Source organism: Python bivittatus, unplaced genomic scaffold, assembly GCF_059951505.1.
Source record: "Python bivittatus isolate LINGU-HERP-01145 unplaced genomic scaffold, Pbiv_v1 ctg000700_np1212, whole genome shotgun sequence".
NCBI lineage: Eukaryota > Metazoa > Chordata > Lepidosauria > Squamata > Pythonidae > Python > Python bivittatus.
The window spans coordinates 7,435,238-7,455,052 of record NW_028277098.1 but is presented as its reverse complement, the minus strand read 5'-3'; the positions used below and the strand labels follow the sequence as shown (position 1 = coordinate 7,455,052).

Below are 19,815 nucleotides of genomic sequence, written 5' to 3'. Positions count from 1 at the left end.
GATGTCGATGTTCAGTCTTGTCATCTCATGTTTGACCACATCCAGCTTGCCTTGGTTCATAGATCTTACATTCCAGGTACCTATACAATATTGTTCTTTACAGCATCGGACCTTCTTTTCGCTTCCAGATACATCCACAGCTGAACGTCCTTTCGGCTTTGGCCCAGCCGCTTCACTCTTTCTGGAGCTACTTGGAATTGCCCTCCGCTCTTCCCCAGTAGCATATTGGACACCTTCCGACCTGAGGGGCTCATCTTCCGGCGTCATATCTTTTAGCCTTTTAACATTGTCCATGGGGTTTTCTTGGCAAGGATACTGGAGTGGGTTGCCATTTCCTTCTCCAGTGGACCACATTTTGTCAGAACTCTCTGTCATGACCTGTCCGTCTTGGGTGGCCCTGCACGGTATAGCTCATGGCTTCACTGAGTTACGCAAGCCCCTTCGCCACGACAAGGCAGTGATCCATGAAGGGGTCTCTTCCTTACTATATAACATTATTGCAAAAATCTCTTGTTCTATAAAAGCTTGATCTCCCCATGACTTCAACTGAACATTCCTACAGTATAATTCTTTTAAAGTCCTAGATATATAATTAAGGGTGTTAGGGAGGAGATACCCTCAGTGTTGCACCTACCATTCTCCAAACCTGAAACATAGCTTTTGTGAGTATATTATTTATGTTATTTTTATAAGCTCTTTAGCAAGAAAAATGATTTGACATACAGATTTATCAAGCTTTTATATAGTTTCTAACAATACCCACTGCCTTGTTGGATTTTCCCTTATAAATGGAATAATATTTCCCAAATGTGCTGCTTGATAATACGTTTTTAGGCCTAAAAACCTGCATTCTCCTTGTTTTTCAGGCCTTTAAAGAATCTATTAATTTTGTAGTATTGATACAGAAGGTTTTGATTTTTTATCTGCTATAGCATTAATAATTTATACTGAAAAAGTTTGAAATAAAAAATAAATTGAAAGAACCATCATTTTAACTGCTGCAATTCAATCAATTTAATATTTAAATATTTCTTATCCAAAGGTTCATTTCTTTTTTGTTTCTTTTCCTCCAAACTGGAATAAAGTTGTTATTGTAATATTTATGCCTAGATATTTAAATAATTTCTACAGCACCAATATATTTAAAATGTTACGAATCTCTTCCTGTGTATTAGGAAGTGTATAGAAGAACATCAGTTGTGACTTTTGAAAATGTATTGTTAAACCTGACATTTCTGCAAATTCTTCTAACTGGATCCTAACATATGTTGCTGAATTGCTAGGATTTGAAAAAGTAAATACATTGTCTGTGGCATGTTCTTAATAAACACTAAGCAGCTAAACAAAGTTTATTTTATATAGCTGTTTTTGGTGTCAGTTTGTGTCTTGGAGGTTGCAACATGTTTCAGAAGGCCTAGGCCTCTCCAGATTGACTATCAGATAACGGGCTCAAGGTCTGGTTATGTTTCTCAGTTAAAAGTATTTTCTTAGGGAAAGATGTGGCAGCAAATACCAGTTGAAAGGCAATTAAATGCTGCATTGCCATGAGCTGTCCTGGTTGAATATGGTAGATCTAGTGGTAGACAGAATCTAACAGATCTTCAGGAAAAAAAAAAAAATTCTGACTCCAAGGCACAGCCTCTGTATTACCACCTTTGCTTCTCATTTCAGGAAGTGTCATCAGCTAACTATTAGAAATATAACATAAGGTTACCCCTTTTTTTTCAATAAAGTGAAAAGTTACAGATACACTTAAAAGTTACACTCCCTATCTAGGAATCCTTCGCCATGACCTCTGATTACAGAACCTGTCTTGCCTGTTTCAATGCATAAATAATATTTCAGGTCCAGGTCAAGTTTGTGCAACGTTCTTGTTTGCCAGGCCCCCAAATTGTGATACCATCAGAGTTGAGACGATCCAACAGGGGGAAAGATGGTAATTATCAAGAATTCACAATTATGTAACTGCAATAGCAGCTCTGATGGTCCCATCTATTACCTACTCACCAGTAAAAAAAATGTGGGTGATCCTGGACCAGTTGCTGTCTCTCAGCAGTTACACCAAGTTGCTCAAGGGTGAGTGAGTCCAACAGTTTATTGAAAAATTTGTCTATTGTACCCAATGTCATAAAGGCATCTATTTACTCCACTGAGTCATATGGGATATGACAAGGACTGTATTCTTGCCTAAAAGAACCCCTAGTCGGCTCACAATAGAACAAGAGTTGTACTGTAGTTGGCTCTTTTTATATTTGTAGGGTTAATCACCCCATGTGATTTGGAAATCTGAAACATCAAGCTTACTATTGATTATAAAATTAGAGTAAATCTGTAATTTTAAATAAACAAATAATCCAACTGAACTTGATGAAATCTGCATATGCAATAAACCCTTCTGAGAAGACAATCTTGGCAAATTTCAGATAAATATACATGCAGGGAGGGGTGTGCAATGCTTCTTTCTTTATATATATTTAAAAGGAAATAACTATTAGTTAGAAATGGATAAAATTTGCAGACATATTTGGCTGCTATGGAAAAAAGACTGTACTGTAGATACCCTTTTGTAAGCAAGGATTATGTTTATAGTTTAGGGATGGCTAAAAAAGTTAACAAATCCCTCCCTCTAGTGTTTGATGAGTAATTTCTATAAAAACCCTGTACATTTGAGACACCAAATTACAAGAGGAGTGCAGAGCTTAAGTGTTAGGCGCTTAAGCTGATTTTGCAGCAGGAAGCCAAAAAAAGATTTAATGCTCACTCACATCCCTTTGTTCTGTAATAGATGGCATGCATCCAGCTTGCATGACAATGTGGAACTTGAGACACTCTAACAAATAACAGCAGGAATAATTAAACTTCTAGAAAACAAATTAAGGAAGGCTTTGAATGAATGGACTAGAACAGAAAAGGGAGACGTTAGAGAAAGGATTGGTGGGAACCTTTAAAACAGGGTGGTAATAATTTAGGGCTTAGAGTTGTACCCTGTGTGCTATGCAGCACTCTCAGAAGAAAATGGGCAGGGTCACAACGAAACAACAGTTAGTATTTAATGGATTAATTGATTACGTGCCATCAAGGCATTGCGGACTCTTAGCAACTACAGTGGTACCTCAGTTCACGAACTTAATTTGTTCCACGATTCTGGTCATGAGCCGAATTGGTCGTGAGCCGAATCAAATTTCCCCATAAGGTTCAATGTAAATTAGGTTAATCTGTTCTGAACCATATGTATTTTTTTTTAACCACAAAAATATGAAACAAAGTACAGTACGGTACAGTATGAAGAGAGAGAACACTAACCTTGCTTGAGGTGACACCAAAAAGCTTCACAGCAAGTGTCTGTCTGTGACCACGATCTCACCTAGAGGAAGTCACGACCATGTGTCAGAGCAGGGAAGATGGCCGCGGGTTGTGTTTGTCATCCAATGCGAAGTTCGCAAATGGAAGCAAAATTTTGCAAACGCTGCTGTTCGCAAACTGAATTGTTCGTGAACAGAAGCATTCGTGAACTGAAGTATTACTGTACATAGATAGATTTTATCCATGACAATCTGTCCCGAAGCTGGTATTTCAGGTTTTCCAATGTTGCACTGGTGCACTCATCACCACTGTAACTGAGCCCATCCACCTTTCTGCTGGCCATCTTCTTCTTTTTCTTTACACCCAGCATTGGAGCCTTTTCTAGAGAACTGGGTCTTCACATAATATGTCCAAATTGCAGGATTGCATTGGATTAAATATCTGAATAAATAAATATGATAATCCTGATAATGGCTACCCAGATGCTTCCAAAAGGTCCTGAAGGACATGAAAGCCTTTGCAGACAGGATAGGATATAGTCATCTGTGTATGTGTGTGTGTGTGTGTGTGTGTGTGTGTGTGTGTGAATGCAGATGTATATATGGGTATACATAATGTCAACATTGCCTATATTTTCTGAGAATTACACTGTTCAGAAACAACATACTAGATTTTGTAATCATGGGAGGGGCATTTTAAAAAGACAAAGATGTGATTTAAAATTCATACTACCCTATTTTTTTATTTATCACTTTTTTTAACATAGCCCCAAATATTATAATTTTCACTGACAAATGAAGACAGTTCCGCAATCCATCTTAAAGCCTGAGGGGGCTTTTCAAGGGAGGGAAGATATCATGCATATCTCCTGACCCAATTATAAAACGATTATAAAAACATTGTTTGCAGTAGATGTCATGCATATGATGTTCAGAACATCAGCATGAAGTCCATATATACCCTGCCTCTTTCTCCTGTCATTACAAGCTCCTACTGATGCACTGAGAGGTACAGAAGTTGCACCCCACTGGATGTTTCAAATATCAGAGGTAATGCGACATCAGCAGCTCTGCCAATCACATCTTAAACAGCAATTCCCCTATTGATACTTTGTGTTGGGAGAGCACCAGTCATTCTGAGGTTAGTATGAGACAGCAGTGGGTATGTGCTTCAACATCTGGTTATCTAATATCACCACTTTACTATTTATACAACACAGCAGGCTAAGATGTTGTTGGCTGCTTTGTGGCACAATGCAGTGTGTAAACCCTACTAATACATTTCATAAACCATGGCTTAGCTAACTCTGGGCTAGTCATTGATAGTAGCTGATTAGCTGGGGTGGCATTGTGAACTGCCATCTCATGGCCATCTAGGAGAGAAGAGGCTGAGATGGGGGGGGGGTCTTTATGCATTCTTTGCCCATGCCACTAGCATCTCTGCCGCAGTAGGATGAAACACTGCTCTGCAGTTGCCTTCGTTCAAGAGAAAAATTTCTGTAGTGGCTAGGTGGCTTCCTTATATTTGTCTCTTTTTTGCCATGCAGGCAGATAGCAAGGACGTGGTAGCATATATTGTATTCTGCTCTTGCAGTGACCCTAAACCAGCCTTTCTCAACCTTTTTACCCTGGAGGAACCCTTGAAATAAGTTTCAGGTCTCAGAGAACCCCTGCATAAAAATTGCAAAAATGCAAAACCTTCACAATACAATTCACTTCTAACCTACACAATCCACATTTTACAATGTTTACAAAAACAGAAAAATAGCAGGCCAGCAACTGAGTCACAGCGCTTAAGATCTATATCTATCTATCTATCTATCTATCTATCTATCTATCTATCTATCTATCTATCTATCTATCTATTTTTCTATCGGAACCCTAGGGAGCCACGTGTTCTTCCCCCTTTTTAACCTAAAGTTATTGGAGTAGGGGGACCCCTACTCACATCATTTGTACAATGATGTACATGCTACCATGTTGACATCATCATGGCTTGTTACAGACACCATTCATTCCACATATGCCACTTTCTTGGTATGCATGATAAAACAGTTCAGCTAATATCAAATTGGGGCTGTCCCCAATTATCCAGTTAAGGAGGGAGCTTGTACAGATCTTTTTATTCCCCAGGTGGTGTGAGTTTGGAAGCATCTGGATTTGGAGAACACTGAGATAGATAGATAGATAGATAGATAGATAGATAGATAGATAGATAGATAGATAGATAGATATAGATATAGATATAGATATAGATATAGATATAGATATAGATATAGATATAGATATAGATATAGATATAGATATAGATCCCCATATCTGACTGCTGAGCAGGAGGCATCCATATTTTCCCTCAAAACCTCTGTTAATGCTTTTCATATCATAAATCTACATTTTGTTGACAGGCATCAAAGTTGTCCCTTTAGAAGTTCAGTTTTGTAATGCAAAGGCCAGGGATGCTACCATTCTTCAGGATTTGTAATTAACAGTCCTCCCACTATGACCACAGTGTTTCAATTATTTTCAGTGAGGCTGATTTTTTTTTTCCCACTGAAATTTGCTTTATCTGAAATATGTATAGGAACAGTAGAAAAAAATGGTGGGCCTTTTAGGTTTTCTGCCCAGACACAACAAAGTTTTGAGCCTGCCCTGCCCATCAGCAATTGCTCCTTACTCCTTCCTTCCTTTTCTCAGCTGATAGGAAAAGGCCACAGCTTTAAAGTCCTTATCTCCCTTGGGCAGAACACAGAAATACCTTGGTTTCCTCTAAAGCATGTTGAAGGCTTTGAGTTAATCTGTTAGGGAAGGCACATCAGTGTTGGAGCTGAAGTAAGCACGGGACTGAGGCCAAGGCTAAATGGATTGGGCCACCACTCCCTCTCCTAACTGTTTACAGAGTATTCTTGAAATGAGGAGGGGTGGAGACCATCTACAATTAGGCCATCCTGACTTTATATAACCTTATGTAATTCACTCACTTCATAAATCTGCTCTCCCATCATCGATTCAAGCCAAGAGCACATAGTTGCTTTTAATAAATAATTTAATCAGAGAAATACAGTGAACCAAGGTAGAGAAGCTTTCCAGTGTTGTCAAAAGCAGCCCGTGGCCATGGGTCACGGCTGAATACAGATCAATCATCAAAAAGAGAAGCCTCTCCTGTCACAGTCGTTTCCTGGGGACAAAGCTGATGAAAGAACCTGGTCTTTGGGGCTATAGAGACTATAAGATGGCTCAAGACAGCCACACTTGCAGCTAGAAACTTACATAACTGAATATTCCTACAAACAATCAAATCAAAGATCATTTTATCTTGTGAACTCCATGTGCACTCTAGAATGTCCAGGGACAGGTTTACCATTTCATGAGAACCAAGTTTTGTTAAGAGCTGAACATGAGAGATACAGGAATATGAGATTCAAGCTGACTTCTAAAATTGGGTTGCAGGTTGGAGAGTTTCTCTGGTACAAAGTGAGAAAACTTTCTCCAAAAATAAATTCAATATTTTTAAGCTATGAGATTCTGCAAACACCAGGAATTCTCAGCTCTGGCCTGTTGAAGGAGCAAAAAAATCCAGAGTCATATAGCTTTCATTGCAAACATAAAACACTTAATATAGAACAATCAGACAGAACTGTCTACTGATACTGCTGCATGAGTTTGGGCACATAAACTGATTCAGAATTGATTCTTTTGTGGATGTCTGTAAAGAATCTTGAGGTTTGTAAGGGAACTGTAGGTTTTCTAGTAAAGAGTTCTAACTTCTTTAAAGAATCTCAAATCTTAGAATCTTTCCTTGTAAATAAAGGGCATGGCGGGAGGGGGGGAGATAAGAATTCCATAATAGAGGTCACTTAATGCTCTAGCAGCTCCCCAGTTCAGTCAGCAACCTCTGCATTTCTAGAAAATTCCCCAGGAGAATAATAGTTGAGGCTGCGTCCACATTATTCTTTAACAAAATGAACAGACAATCAAACAATGATATCAAACAATGAGCTATATTTAGAGCAAAAGCAAATTATTAGCCTGAATGTTTTTAAAAAGCTTTTATGAACACACCCAACTTGTTATGCTTACAATATGAATTTAAGATGATCCAGCATCCTCCAATTTTTAAGTAAAGGGTTTATGGGGACGTTGGTGGTCAAAAGATAAGTCTTTAACCACAAATTGTTACCTGATGCCCACCTGATTCTATGTGCAGGGTAATGCCAGATATCTAATTCCTATTCCTTGGTGATGGAGAGAATCCAGATTGCATGGCCAATCTTTGCATAAATTAAATATTTAATACACACCAGCTTCAATTACAGGATAACCCATGGGGTTGGATTGTGCCTCCATCCACATCCAAGTCATAAAAGCACTGAGACAGAGATGAAAACTCCAAGTCTCAGGTAGGCTTAAGAGGCACCAGAAGTTCCTTGCACTGTTCACAAGACAAGCTGCCCGTTCAAGCTTCCCTCGCAAGCATCTTGCCTTCTGCTACTGCCGAACAGGTCTCTGCCTCAGCACCCTAAGGGAGAGAGTCTCTGTCCACAAGAGCAGTTCATTGATCCGGGCTAGGCCCAGCCCAGCAACCTTGGCACCATTTACTTCAAGTATCTCATCCCCGACTTCTAGGAGTCCAGCATAGAGTTTAGCTGTACTGGTGTCTGCCATCTCCTGAACATAGATACCTGTTAAGAAAAAAAGAACACAAAATTACATTCAGTGTGTTAGTAAGATAACCATTTCTTGAAATGTTACAACTACGGAGTAGGGAAAATGTTCCTTCCTCAAAATCAGAAAAATGCTTGGGGGGAAACTGAAAGACATGTAACACTTCTTCACTGAACCTAAGCTTATTATATCTTCATTCATCATTTAGAACTTGTTATACAAAGTCACAGGTTTCCCTGCTTTATGTGAATTTGCTATTATGCAGTTGAGCATTTTCATCCAAGAAGTCGCTTGATGCAAAAACAAAAATGCTATAATGTGATTTGCGCCAGCATAATCAATTTGCACTAAAAATCTGGAAACATGCCAAAACTTCTTCCCGCCAAAACCACTTGAACATTTTCCTGCCCAAATCCTTTCTGCCTTCATGCATTTACCATTGTGTTGTGCAATTGTCCTAGCTGTGTGTTCTGTCTCCCACTTACTTCTGAACTTGCAATAGCTATGACTATTACTATTTCTACTGCCATGATGCATTTTACCACATGGATTAGAAATCCAACTGTAGAAAAGATAAAGAAAATTTTTTCACTGTACATTAGAAAACATGTTTGAGTAATGCTCAGTGCTTAAGTACTGCTTAAGAAGAAGCCTCTAAAAACTTATAAGTACATTTGAGTTACAAAATTTTAATACCATATCCTGCAAAACACCATTTTTATCCACTGGTTCAGTGTCTCACTTTATGTGAATTCCCTTTATGCGAGGTTTTCAGGGAATATAACTCCAGTTTAAAGTGAGGAGAAGCTGAATATTATGCCCTTTCTGACTAAATGATAGTCAGAAGAATTTACCTTACTTCTGACCAAATGAATATGTTTTGCCCTGCTGTTGCCACATTAAATCTGTTTTTGAAAGGCAACATTTCAAATCCCATCCAGGCTAAAATTTCAAGTAATACACACTAATGCTATGGCTTCTACATTATAAATGTCAGCTAAAACTGGGGCTATTTATGTATATTTAATCTGGAAAATTGTATACATGTCTACATCTTTACACAGAAATGTTATTCATTTTTATCTCAAGCTGCCCAGCCTTCAGTTTGGATTTATATTCCTACCAGTCTGGAGGTTCCTATTATACAAGATGGGAGGCTATACAAATCTTTTAAATAAATAAAAAAGTAGAAATAAATACTTCTGGAATTATGAGCCCTTTCTAATAATGCAGGATTTTCTACTATAATTTAAAGCAGGAATACATAAAAGTTTATAACCCTAGACCCCAAAGTATGGCAGAATATAAAGGAGTTAATGTTTTGCTCTCTTAACATGGAAATTGCCAAATACCTTCATAGGCTCAGCTATTAAAACCAGCTCCACATTTGTCAGGGCCCCAACACACAACTTATGTTTTTGTTTGTGCTGAAAGCTATTTTATAGCCGGTTACAGGCAAATTGTAAATGAGGTCTCAAGTGTGCTAGCCCAAGCAAAAAGAAAAAAAATCTGGTAAGAAAAGCAGCACAATAAATAAGAAAAAATAGTCTAAATCCATTTGTTGAATTTATATCTAGCAACTTCAAGGCTTCCTGGGAAGGGAGAGCTCAGAACAAGAAAATGTTCAATTGGACTATGCCCCAATTCATTTTAAATATTTTTAGGGTGGAGGTGGAATCTAAGAAATGTAATGGAAAGAGTACATTCCTGGAACCAGAGTGCTTAACGCCAGGACAAACATTTGTCATCTCCGTCACAAATATTGCAACATTCCCAGGAGCTTGCCTGGGAAAAAAGAACCTGAGGACACATGTTTCAAATTATTCCAGCCATCTGACCTACTTTAGACCGTCCTCTTCTTAAAAAACACACAAAACACAAAAACACCAGTGAGATTCTAGCATAACAAAATATTTGGTTGTGTTTGAAAACAGAAAACAGCTTTTCTGTTAGTGCTGTAGAGCAGCATATCAAAGTAGGATTGTCGCCTAATAAGGAGCATCTAGGTGGCTGGATATTTCAAATGTATTTCTTCAGAAACAAAGGACAATGTTCAGGGAAATGGTATCAGTGGATGAAGCAATAACACACACGCACCAAACTGTAGAACCGATACAGGCCACCCTGGTTTTGAACCGCATGGCTGCTTTTAACTTCCATTTGTGTGGCATCCCTATTTTTTGGCATGGCTGCACAGTTACACAGCTACACATGTCGTTTGTCAATTTCAACATAATACCAAATCATAATTAGAAAGGATTTCAGGGGGTCATGCTGCCATGTCAGTGCAGGCGGTGCCACTTAAAAAAGTTATCTGTTCTTTGAGGGTATGCTTTTTGGGGTTCCGGAATTTTTAAAAAATGAAATAGGTTTGCTGAATCTTGTGGAAGCCTGGCACATCTATTTTGCTTGAAAGGGCAACATCACCGTGCTTTGCTGCTATAACTCAGAGAAGTGATCTAGGGACAATCTTGGCACCACAAAAATGGTGCTTGGGTGCATATATCCTGTGGCTAGTTTGTAGCTAGGAAGTTACCATCCTTGGCTTTGAGGGCAAAGCATTTGTAAAAGAAGTAATGTCATTATAATTGGCATAAGACCTAGACTCAGAAGTCCATGTGCAAAAAAAGAAAGAAAGAAAAGAAAAGAAAAGAAAAGAAAAGAAAAGAAAAGAAAAGAAAAGAAAAGAAAAGAAAAGAAAACTTCCAGGTCCAGAAGAATGTTTTAAGCCTAAATTAACTTAGAGTGTACAAGTCAATGAAGAGGCTAGGTTGAAACTGGTTGTTTAAGAATGCCTCTGAGAAATGTCCCTTCTTGTTTTTCTACTCTGTAATATAACAATGAAGGAGGCAGTGCAGAAAGAAAGAAAACCTATCTTTCTCACCAAAGGAAGAACATCTCTTTGCCGCTCAGAATACTGAGCAAATCTCCCTCTGGAAGATTTTATAGGGTGCAGGGTTATATATAGGATCTGCTTTAGCAAAAGAGTTTCCAGAGGCTATTGACTACAGTAGCTTGGGTTCCTTGTAGACTGGTTCTTTGGCTTGTACTTGCAATGGTACATAGAAGATGAATATCTATTTCAAAGTCCTATATTCAGGAAGTGGTAAACACTTGGATTCCAACAAAGAGAAATAGGCGATTCTTACTCTGTGGAGTTATAGCGCATTCACACATGTCATGAGAATATAAGATTGTGAAAGAGAAGAGGAGTCAAGGTAGTCAGATATCAGAAGAAATCCAGTAGGGTTATATAATTCCAAGAATACACTCTCACATATACATTGGGAGTTTATGATTCAGGAATCACAGCATCTGTGAACCTGTCAGGGTATGTACAAAGAACATTATGTGATATTATTACAGCCCTGTATTTTCTCTGTTGCCATCTCATGCCACCAAAGGATTTCCATTCCCCCAAATCATGACTTTGTTTTGTGTGTGTGCACAGGTGTAGTGCTATTGCTTTACCTTTTACAGCAAAGGGTTCTAGAATAGGAATAGATAATGCCTAATGATGCTATCTATTCCCAAACTTTCTGTTCATCCCTTGTACTGCCTCCACATGTACCTTTCCTGCACAGGTTGCATTTTATGTTTATATAATTGGACAGAATCATGCACTAGTACTTTTGTACATAACTTTGAAAATAAAAACAGGGAAAGGGCTTTTAATACAGTAAATATACACAGCAGGTTTACCAACATTGTGCTAATATGCTTTCATGGTACATTTAAGATACAGTGTGTTTACAGGAATAAAGTATTTGATATACTGCAATTATAATTCTATATTATATATAATTAAAAATAATATAAGTTGATTGCAGAAGATTGTCAAAATGTCAGAGCACAATGGATACTAATGTGGAAAAATAAGAGGTTCCCTTCTATCACCCAAACCAGCTGAAGGGTTAATATAGATGAGGTATTATATATCCTGCTTCCTTTCCTTTATTTGGAAAGCTCTAGTGGATAAAGACAGAATATATTGACTATTCCTACAACTAAATACATGGATTCTATTTATTAAAAATACATAAACCCAGTTTTTAAGTTCATAATGTAAGTGTGGTTTGGTTTCTCAACTGAAAGACTAGGAATACAAATTGTAAAATAAAACAAATGCAAGCCAGCGTCCTTCCCCCTCGCCCCAGCAAAGAAAAAAAAAAGTAATAGTAGAACATACAATTTAAAAATCATAGAAAGACTCCAAGAAATGATTTTAAAAAGTAAGCCAGGGGTCCATTTGTTCAAGGTTTCAGGCCTTGGCCACAAAGCACATACCTGTATCAGGCCGACCATTCCCTGAAGAAACACGAAACCCAAAGTTGCCTTGTGGGGAGCGCTCCAATTCTAATTGGCTAGTTCCATCGGGAAAAATCGCTATCACCCGCCCAACGGTTCTCACCAAGTTGGGGGATCCAATGTCCTCTACGCTAAGGGATCTTCTATGCTGTGTCCTTGTTTTCCTATGAATGGGGAAAATATTCTGTCATACTCAGAAAGGCGTATAATCTGAAGTCAAAGAACAGGGGACTATTGTATCACTGATCATCTAATTTAACTGCTTTATCACATCTTGGTTTTTAATGAAAGCAGATTTCCAGCTCACATGATGATGGGAAAGGCATTGAAGGGAAGGTGACCCTACAGCACAAGTAATTGGGGTTCTTGGGAAATAAGCCTTGCAGACCAAGCCTAGACATGCCCCATATGTACAAGGAGGCTTTCTACAAAGTAAATATGCTTACAGCATTATTCATTAGCATCTTTTCAGTCTCTGCAAATTTACTTTTTGCTATTCTGTGTTTAAAAATTTTTACCACATCATTCCCCTACTTCAGGGCATTTTTTAAAAAAAATTGTTTAAAGTCAATTCTAGAAGCATCTGATTATAAAAAGCAAAATATGTATGTTGTTCCATCAGCTGGCATTCTGCTAGGGATCTCTGAGATTCCATCCTCTGGAATTCCCTGTATAAAATTATTTGAGCTGCATATCCAGGAATAGCAAGCAGATCACCTGCAGACAGAGGCGAGTTGCTGCCTTCAGTGTCTCAAAAGAAATAAGTGATTACCCCCCACCCAACACATAAAAAAAAGCATTTAGGATGTAATCACAAATAGTCACCTAAAACATCCCAATTCTCACCTGTTAGGAAAAGCTTCCTCATCCTTTGGTTCCCCCACCAGGTAGACATTGGACCGATTGTTCCTGCCCAAAAAGGAATGCAGATTTTGAACAGAAGAGGCTTTTCTTGGTTGGTAGAAAGGCGACACCTAGTGGGAGAAAATACTGCAAATCAGAACAAGTACTGAAGAATCAAATTGCAGGTATGTTGGGCAAAGAGGAATGAAGTTTCCTGACTGTAAACCTTGAATTATCTTGATCCTTCTGGAAACCAGAAGAAGTAAAAATAAAAAAAGGGGGGAGGGGGCTACTGGATTTGCCTTCATTAACGTAACAGATTAAACATGTTTCACAGATCTAAATTCTAGTGCTTCAAGAGTATTGTATTGTCACAACATAATCATGTAATGAAATATTAGGTACATGCATTTATGAAACTTTTACTTTGGGCAAATAATAAATATTTAGCAGGGACCAATAACTCAAAGTGGGTTTTCAAATGACAGTGCCACTCGAATATCCCATTTATCAGTCACCCAGATGACATCAATGTCATCCAGGAGACAACCATGAATTTGTTTGTTCTTCTCTTCTCACTTGCCTACTGAAAAAAAATAATTTTTTCCTTGGAAACTCTGCATATTACTACTATTGTTTCGACATATAAAACTTCAGCAGCACTTTTGTAGTCCTTAGAGACGGTCTGATTAGAACATTTTCTTAAAGGAGCAGTTTCTTACTGTGTCTTATATCATTGATGGACAGCTAGGCTTGGATACTGGCATGAGCTGGTTTTCTCTGATGTTCCTTTGATTCAATGGAAAAAAAAAATAACTGAGTCCCTGTATTTGAGATTTGAGAAGCAGGAACTGCAGAAAAGTATAGAATCAATATAAGGAATGTCTGAATCAATGGCTAGGACAGTTGGGCTTCATCACTGCCTCAAGGAACTGGGAGCATTACAAATTAAGATGGTCTAAGATGGATTTCAATGGTGTCATATTGTAAAAAATGAATATGGTCTCCAGATGCATACTTGGCTTACAGGTGGACCTTGGGTCTGAAAATGTTGAAACATTCATGATGCTATGTAATGCAAAATGTAGTGAATAACAATATTTTATTGATATGTCATTACTACAAGACTCATATTTCCCTGGAAAATAGTTTTAAAACTGTACCACAAAAACTAAGGTAGATTACTGCTGCCTTCTCATAAGATCTAATAAAAACACAGTTTCAACTCACCATCTGTAAGGACTGTAGGGAAGGTACTTTCTTCATTTTTGGAGAACAGGTGGTATCTGGACCAGGTTCCATGTTGGGAATTGCAGCTCCTGATTCTGGCATAGAAAGCTGTTCCATGCTATAACATCGGAATCTGCCCAATCTTTGTTTGGTGCTCTGACTCAGAGTGGTGAAGAATTTTTTTAATCCTGATGTAGAAGAGACTTCTACTTTCTTGGTGGATTGCTGCTTCTTTGGGTAGACTTCTAAGTGTTTGCTGGAAGGCAAAACAAGCCAACCAAGAGAATTACAAACCAAGAGTACCTTCAACTTTATTTACAATTTTCAGTGCTCAAATGAGGATAATGAGACCCAGTTTGGTGTAGTGGTTAAGGCATTTCTTTTTTGATGTGATACTATTCTGGGTTTTCAAGAGTTAGTAGAAAATGTTGGGAGCTGGCTAGCAAAATTACAATCCTTTTGATGGTGTGCATAGGGATAACTCCCCCTCTATATACATTTCTCAGATTTATAAATCAATTCTTACAGAAGGTTTCCAAAAGCAATACTGTCCCCTAGGGCAATAGTTTATTCTCCTTGCCTTCCGTAAGAGCAAATGGTAGATATTTATCCTGCAGAATGAAAAGGGATGCACTTAGAGTCATCACTGGTGTAAGAGATGCTACTGAGAACCAAACTTCACCCTTTCATTTGCTCTTTCTTTATTAAAAAATACCAATTGTTCAGCCAAATCCCACAAACACTGGCTAGAAATAAGCCCCATTGTATTCAATTATGTTTTTTCATGATAAAGAAATATGGAATGTTGTCCTCTTTGTGTACAAAATAACTTCTGCCAGGCACAAAGCCAGCTGGGTAACTTTGAGCCAGTCCCTCTCTCTCAGCCCTTGGAAGCAGGACACGGCAAACCACTTCTGAAATCTTGCCAAGAAAACTGCAGGGACTTGTCCAGACAGTTGCCAAGAGTCAACTCTGACTTGAAGGCAGACACACACACATAGATTCTGAAACCAAAGAAAGTTTTCAAAGTCAAGGACTTTCCTTACTTTTCTCTTCTGCCCCTTCCAAATGCATATATTGCATGCTCCCCACCCCACCCCACCCCAGAAAATGTATTCTGAGAATCATCCTGGCTTGAGAGTTTCTGTTGCTTTTCAGTAAAACTACCAGGCTTGTGCTGGCTTAATTTGTTTCTGGCAATGCCAGACAGAATTTCATTAGATCAAATTATTTTATTATCAGGTTAAATAGTAGAATCCAAACTAAGCACACAGTTGATGCTGCTAAACAATGTAACTACTTGAGCTATCAAAATGGACTTGAGTATATTGAAGAAACCAGTAGTATGCCATTTTAGATATAATTCCTGGATTAGAAATAAGAGGCTTAATTTCTGTGGATTGAGCTATCTAGCCATAAGAAGAACTTTCAGCTTTGGGCAGGAAGGGAGAAGTAGGTCAAAGCAGATTTCAGAGTGGAGAGGGAGGGGGAAACAGCAGGGAAGGCAACAGGGCTCAAAGCCTACTGGCAGCACCAACAAGGCAATATTTGCCTGCTGTGAGAGTGAAAAGCCAAGCCTGAAAAGCAGAAGGCACCTGTGGGGAGAAGCGCAGCAGACCTAAGCAGAGGAAAGATTGTAGCACAGAGAGGCAGAAAGCAGACATGCGGGAAGCATTTGCTACTAACAAACTGAAAGAGCTCCTCGGTCTGTACTGCTGCATCCCCTGGGAAGGAAACCAGCACAACGAATTACTGGAAAGAACCAGGGAGTCTTATCAACATAGGAAGTTGGTGTTCCCTCTTAGCAACTACATAGACAGACCTTCTCCAGGATGATGCGCTCCCAGCCTGGCCCTTCAATGATGCACCCATCGCCTTGTAATCAACTCCATCCACCTTGCTGCTGGTCACTCTAACTTTTCTCAGCACTATAGATTTTGTAAGAGAACTAGGCCTTTGCATAATGTGTCCAAAATATGATAATTTGACTTTGGTCATTTAATGTATGTATGTATGTATGTATTTAATATTTATTTATTGAACTTTATTTACTGGAAATAAATAGATCAAAAAAGTTCATTTCCATGGAGCATCGAAAGAAAAACCATTGCCCTGCATGATTCGGATCTTTTTGGGTATAAACACATCTCAGCATCTCAATACCTTTTCCAAGACCTTTATTGGTATTCCACCAAGTGCTAGTGCATGTATCATGACTGCTGATTCCTTTACTGTTGATAATGTTGATCCTAAAAGGCAGAAGCCACCTACCACTTCAGTATCTTCATTGTAAGTTCTAGGGCTGGTTGCTGTTGCTGTTCTCATTAGTATGGTTTTCTTTATATTTAATCTTTAATTTCTTTAATATCTTAGCCTCATTTGTTCACTATGTGAAAAATTTCCTCAATATATATTCAGCATATAGATTGAATCAATAAGGAGACAGTATATTGCCTGTCTCATTCCTCTGCCAGCTGGAGCCAGCCTGTTTTGCCATGTTCCATCAAAACTATGTGGCTTTCTGTCCTGTGTTTAGGTTTTGCATGAGGATAATGAGATGTTCTGGGATTCCCATTTTCCCAAGTACATTCCACAGCTTAACATAGTCAACACAATCAAAGACCTTTCTATAATCAATTAATATTTACTTCTTGGGTGTATTCTTTGTCTTTATCAATTATTCAGCATGTATCAGCAATAATATCTCTTATTCTTCAGCCTTTTCTAAAACCAGCTTAAATATCTGTCATCTTTCTTTCCATGCAGGACTCTAATCTGTGTTGGATGATTCTAACCATTCTTTTGCTAGCATATGAAATTAATGATAGTTTGCTCACTCTGTTAAATCTCCTTTCTTTGGTATTGAAATGTAGATTGACCTCTTTTAATATGTTGGCCATCATGCCATTCTCCATTGCTGGCAATGTTTGGTTAGAGATTTTACTGATTTTTCTTCTGTTACTTGCCATATTTCTGTAGGTATTCCATTAATTTCTGTAGCTTTCTGAATTGGTAATGACTGAAGTGCTATCTAGTGTTCTCTTCTAGTATCAGAGGTTCTTGTAAATAGAGAATAATTCCTCAGGTATCTTGGATGTTGAGATTTCTACTGTATAGAATTTCGGTATGGTCCTTCCATCTTTGATCTTTTTTGAATCAATTGCTATTTATTTATTTGTCCATTGACTTCCTTTAGCATACCAGTTTGAGGTCAGAGCCTTCTTATGAAATCAGAGATCTTTTGGAAGACTTTGTTTTTCTGTGTCTGTTTCCACTTTTGATGTCTTTACAGATGTCATTATAATACTGCTTTTGTCTCTTCTAACAATTCTCTAAAATTCTTTGTTAAATTCCTTCCTGAGACTTTTGTCTTCTCTTCTCTTCTTGGCAATTTCCACTGTTTGTTTTGATGTCAAGTTTGCTTTCTTCTGTTTCTTGGTCTTTGGCAGCCTGTTTTCACATTCATCCTTAACAGTTTCAAGTTAATTTCACAGTAACTCTGGTTCGTAATCAGTGAAGTTCAGGACTTCAAAGCAATTCCTGATGTGCTCCTTGAAAGTAGTAGGTATAAGTTCAACATTATATTGTGGAATCCATTTGGCTTTGCTGTTCCACTATAGCTTGACTTGGAATTTTCACATGAGCAGTTCACATTCAGCCCCTGTAACTGAGCTGTTTCACCTTGTTGTACCAATAATATGGTCAATTTTATTACTGTATACTCTATCTTGTAATGTCCATGTCCATAGGCATCATTTTGGTTGTTTAAAGACTTTGGTTGTTCAGAAGAAATAATTGGATTGGAAGAAACTGACAAGTCATTCTCCTGCTTCTTTTCCATTTCCTTGGCCATACAGTGTAACTACATTTTCCTCCTTACTATTTCCAACTTTGACATTCTAGTCTCCAACCACAAGCAATATACCTTGCTTGCATATTCTGTTGATTTCAGATTAAACTTTTCCTGCATGACAATATCAGCACCTAGATGCCCCAAAACCTTTAATCTGACTGCATCGTAAACTCCATTAATACTCTAAAAGATCCTCAGCTCTTCCTGAGTAGCAACCTAAGGAGCCACCATCTGGCACTATATTATCAGTCACTTTATATTGTCTATCCATGTGGTTTTCTTGATAAAATACAGGAGTGGTTTACCATTGCCTTATCCTGTGCAGTGTGAAACAATACCTTTGTCATTGACACTAAAATGGTCATCTGCCTTCAGCATCTTCCTATATTGCTGCTACCCAAAACAGGTACCTGTTTGCTTTAACTGGGCAGCTGGAATAGCTTAAAAGCCTTGGGTGATCCTGCTGGGGGTAATTAACTCTTGGCATACAGTCCCAGCATTTTTTATTCATCCCTCCTAGGAACACCTCCCACAACATGAAGTAGCATAGCAGGACTTGAGGGAGGTTCAACCAATCTACTCTACAAATTAACTGAAAGTGTCCAGACTTCCTTTTGAATGCAAATATGTGTCCTCCACAGAAAATATATCCTTCACAAATAATGCTCAGATGCTGTGTGGTCTTGGAGAAGTACCTCATATCCTAAACCTACTTTGCAGAATTGTTCCAAGGATAAAAAGTGGGAAAACACAAATTAAAAAGCATTTGGCTGAGCTTGCTAGCCACACCAAATATTAGAATCACTCCCCTCCTGGCAACCTTTTCCATTTCCAACAAGCCACTTGCTACTCTGTAGGCCTTTCCTTTATAAAAAGAAGGGGACAAATTGTGAGGGTGGGATAAGGTAGGGAGCTGGGGGGTGAACATATATTAACTGGCTGATCTTTATTTTCTTTGGGATATGCCATTACAAACAGAGAACTCAGGAACAAAGCAAAAAAAAAATTTGATTAAATTGTGTCTTGGTCATCAGAAACTTCAGCTTTGGCTAACCTTCATCAGAAGGGAAGATTAAGGGGCAGTAACAACTCCCTCATTTGCCAGGCTGGTGGGGGATTATGGAAGATGAAGTTCAGCTGATCTAGAGGACACCAAGTTAGGGAAGGCTGATGGACAGAATCTCTCAGTAGCAGATCATTTGGTCATGCTGGCTGGGAAGTTCCAACATATAAAAATGGATTAATTTGGAAAAGACTTGTTTTATTTTTAGAAAAATGGCATTTGATCTTACAAACAGCCCTGTTCTATGAGAACCCCGCTTAATCTTCCTGACAGCATGATATATTTTTACTCACCGTTGAATAATATTTGCTTGCCCGGGTTTTATCTTCTGCGTCTCTGCTACTGGAGCTTCTCTAATGATTGACTTAGTGGAGATTGTGAAGTTGGTCTCTTCAGTTGTCAAGGAGAGATTAATAGCAGTGGAACTGATGACATTGGGAGCAACAGGGGGAACACCACACGTTGAGGATGATGGACCTACTGCAATGATACAGATACTTCCAATTGCTGTTCTTAGAACACCTTTGGGGTGGACTTCCACCTTCGGCTAGTAT

The 19,815-nt window shown here is 38.4% G+C and overlaps 1 protein-coding gene across 1 annotated transcript in view; it reads right to left on the bottom strand.

Annotated features, from left to right (window-relative positions):
* Positions 1 to 7,280: 7,280 nt before the first annotated feature.
* The window catches only part of KIAA1614 (KIAA1614 ortholog), a 37,042-nt gene continuing 24,507 nt past the window's right edge, over positions 7,281 to 19,815 (bottom strand). Inside the window, exons 6-10 of the mRNA XM_015890222.3 lie at positions 19,555 to 19,741; positions 14,346 to 14,601; positions 13,119 to 13,246; positions 12,252 to 12,436; positions 7,281 to 7,981 (exon numbers count right to left, since the gene is read on the bottom strand). Coding sequence (XP_015745708.2) covers positions 7,788 to 7,981; positions 12,252 to 12,436; positions 13,119 to 13,246; positions 14,346 to 14,601; positions 19,555 to 19,741 — 950 coding nt within the window. The 3' untranslated portion in view covers positions 7,281 to 7,787. The remainder of the gene's footprint in view (positions 7,982 to 12,251; positions 12,437 to 13,118; positions 13,247 to 14,345; positions 14,602 to 19,554; positions 19,742 to 19,815) is intronic.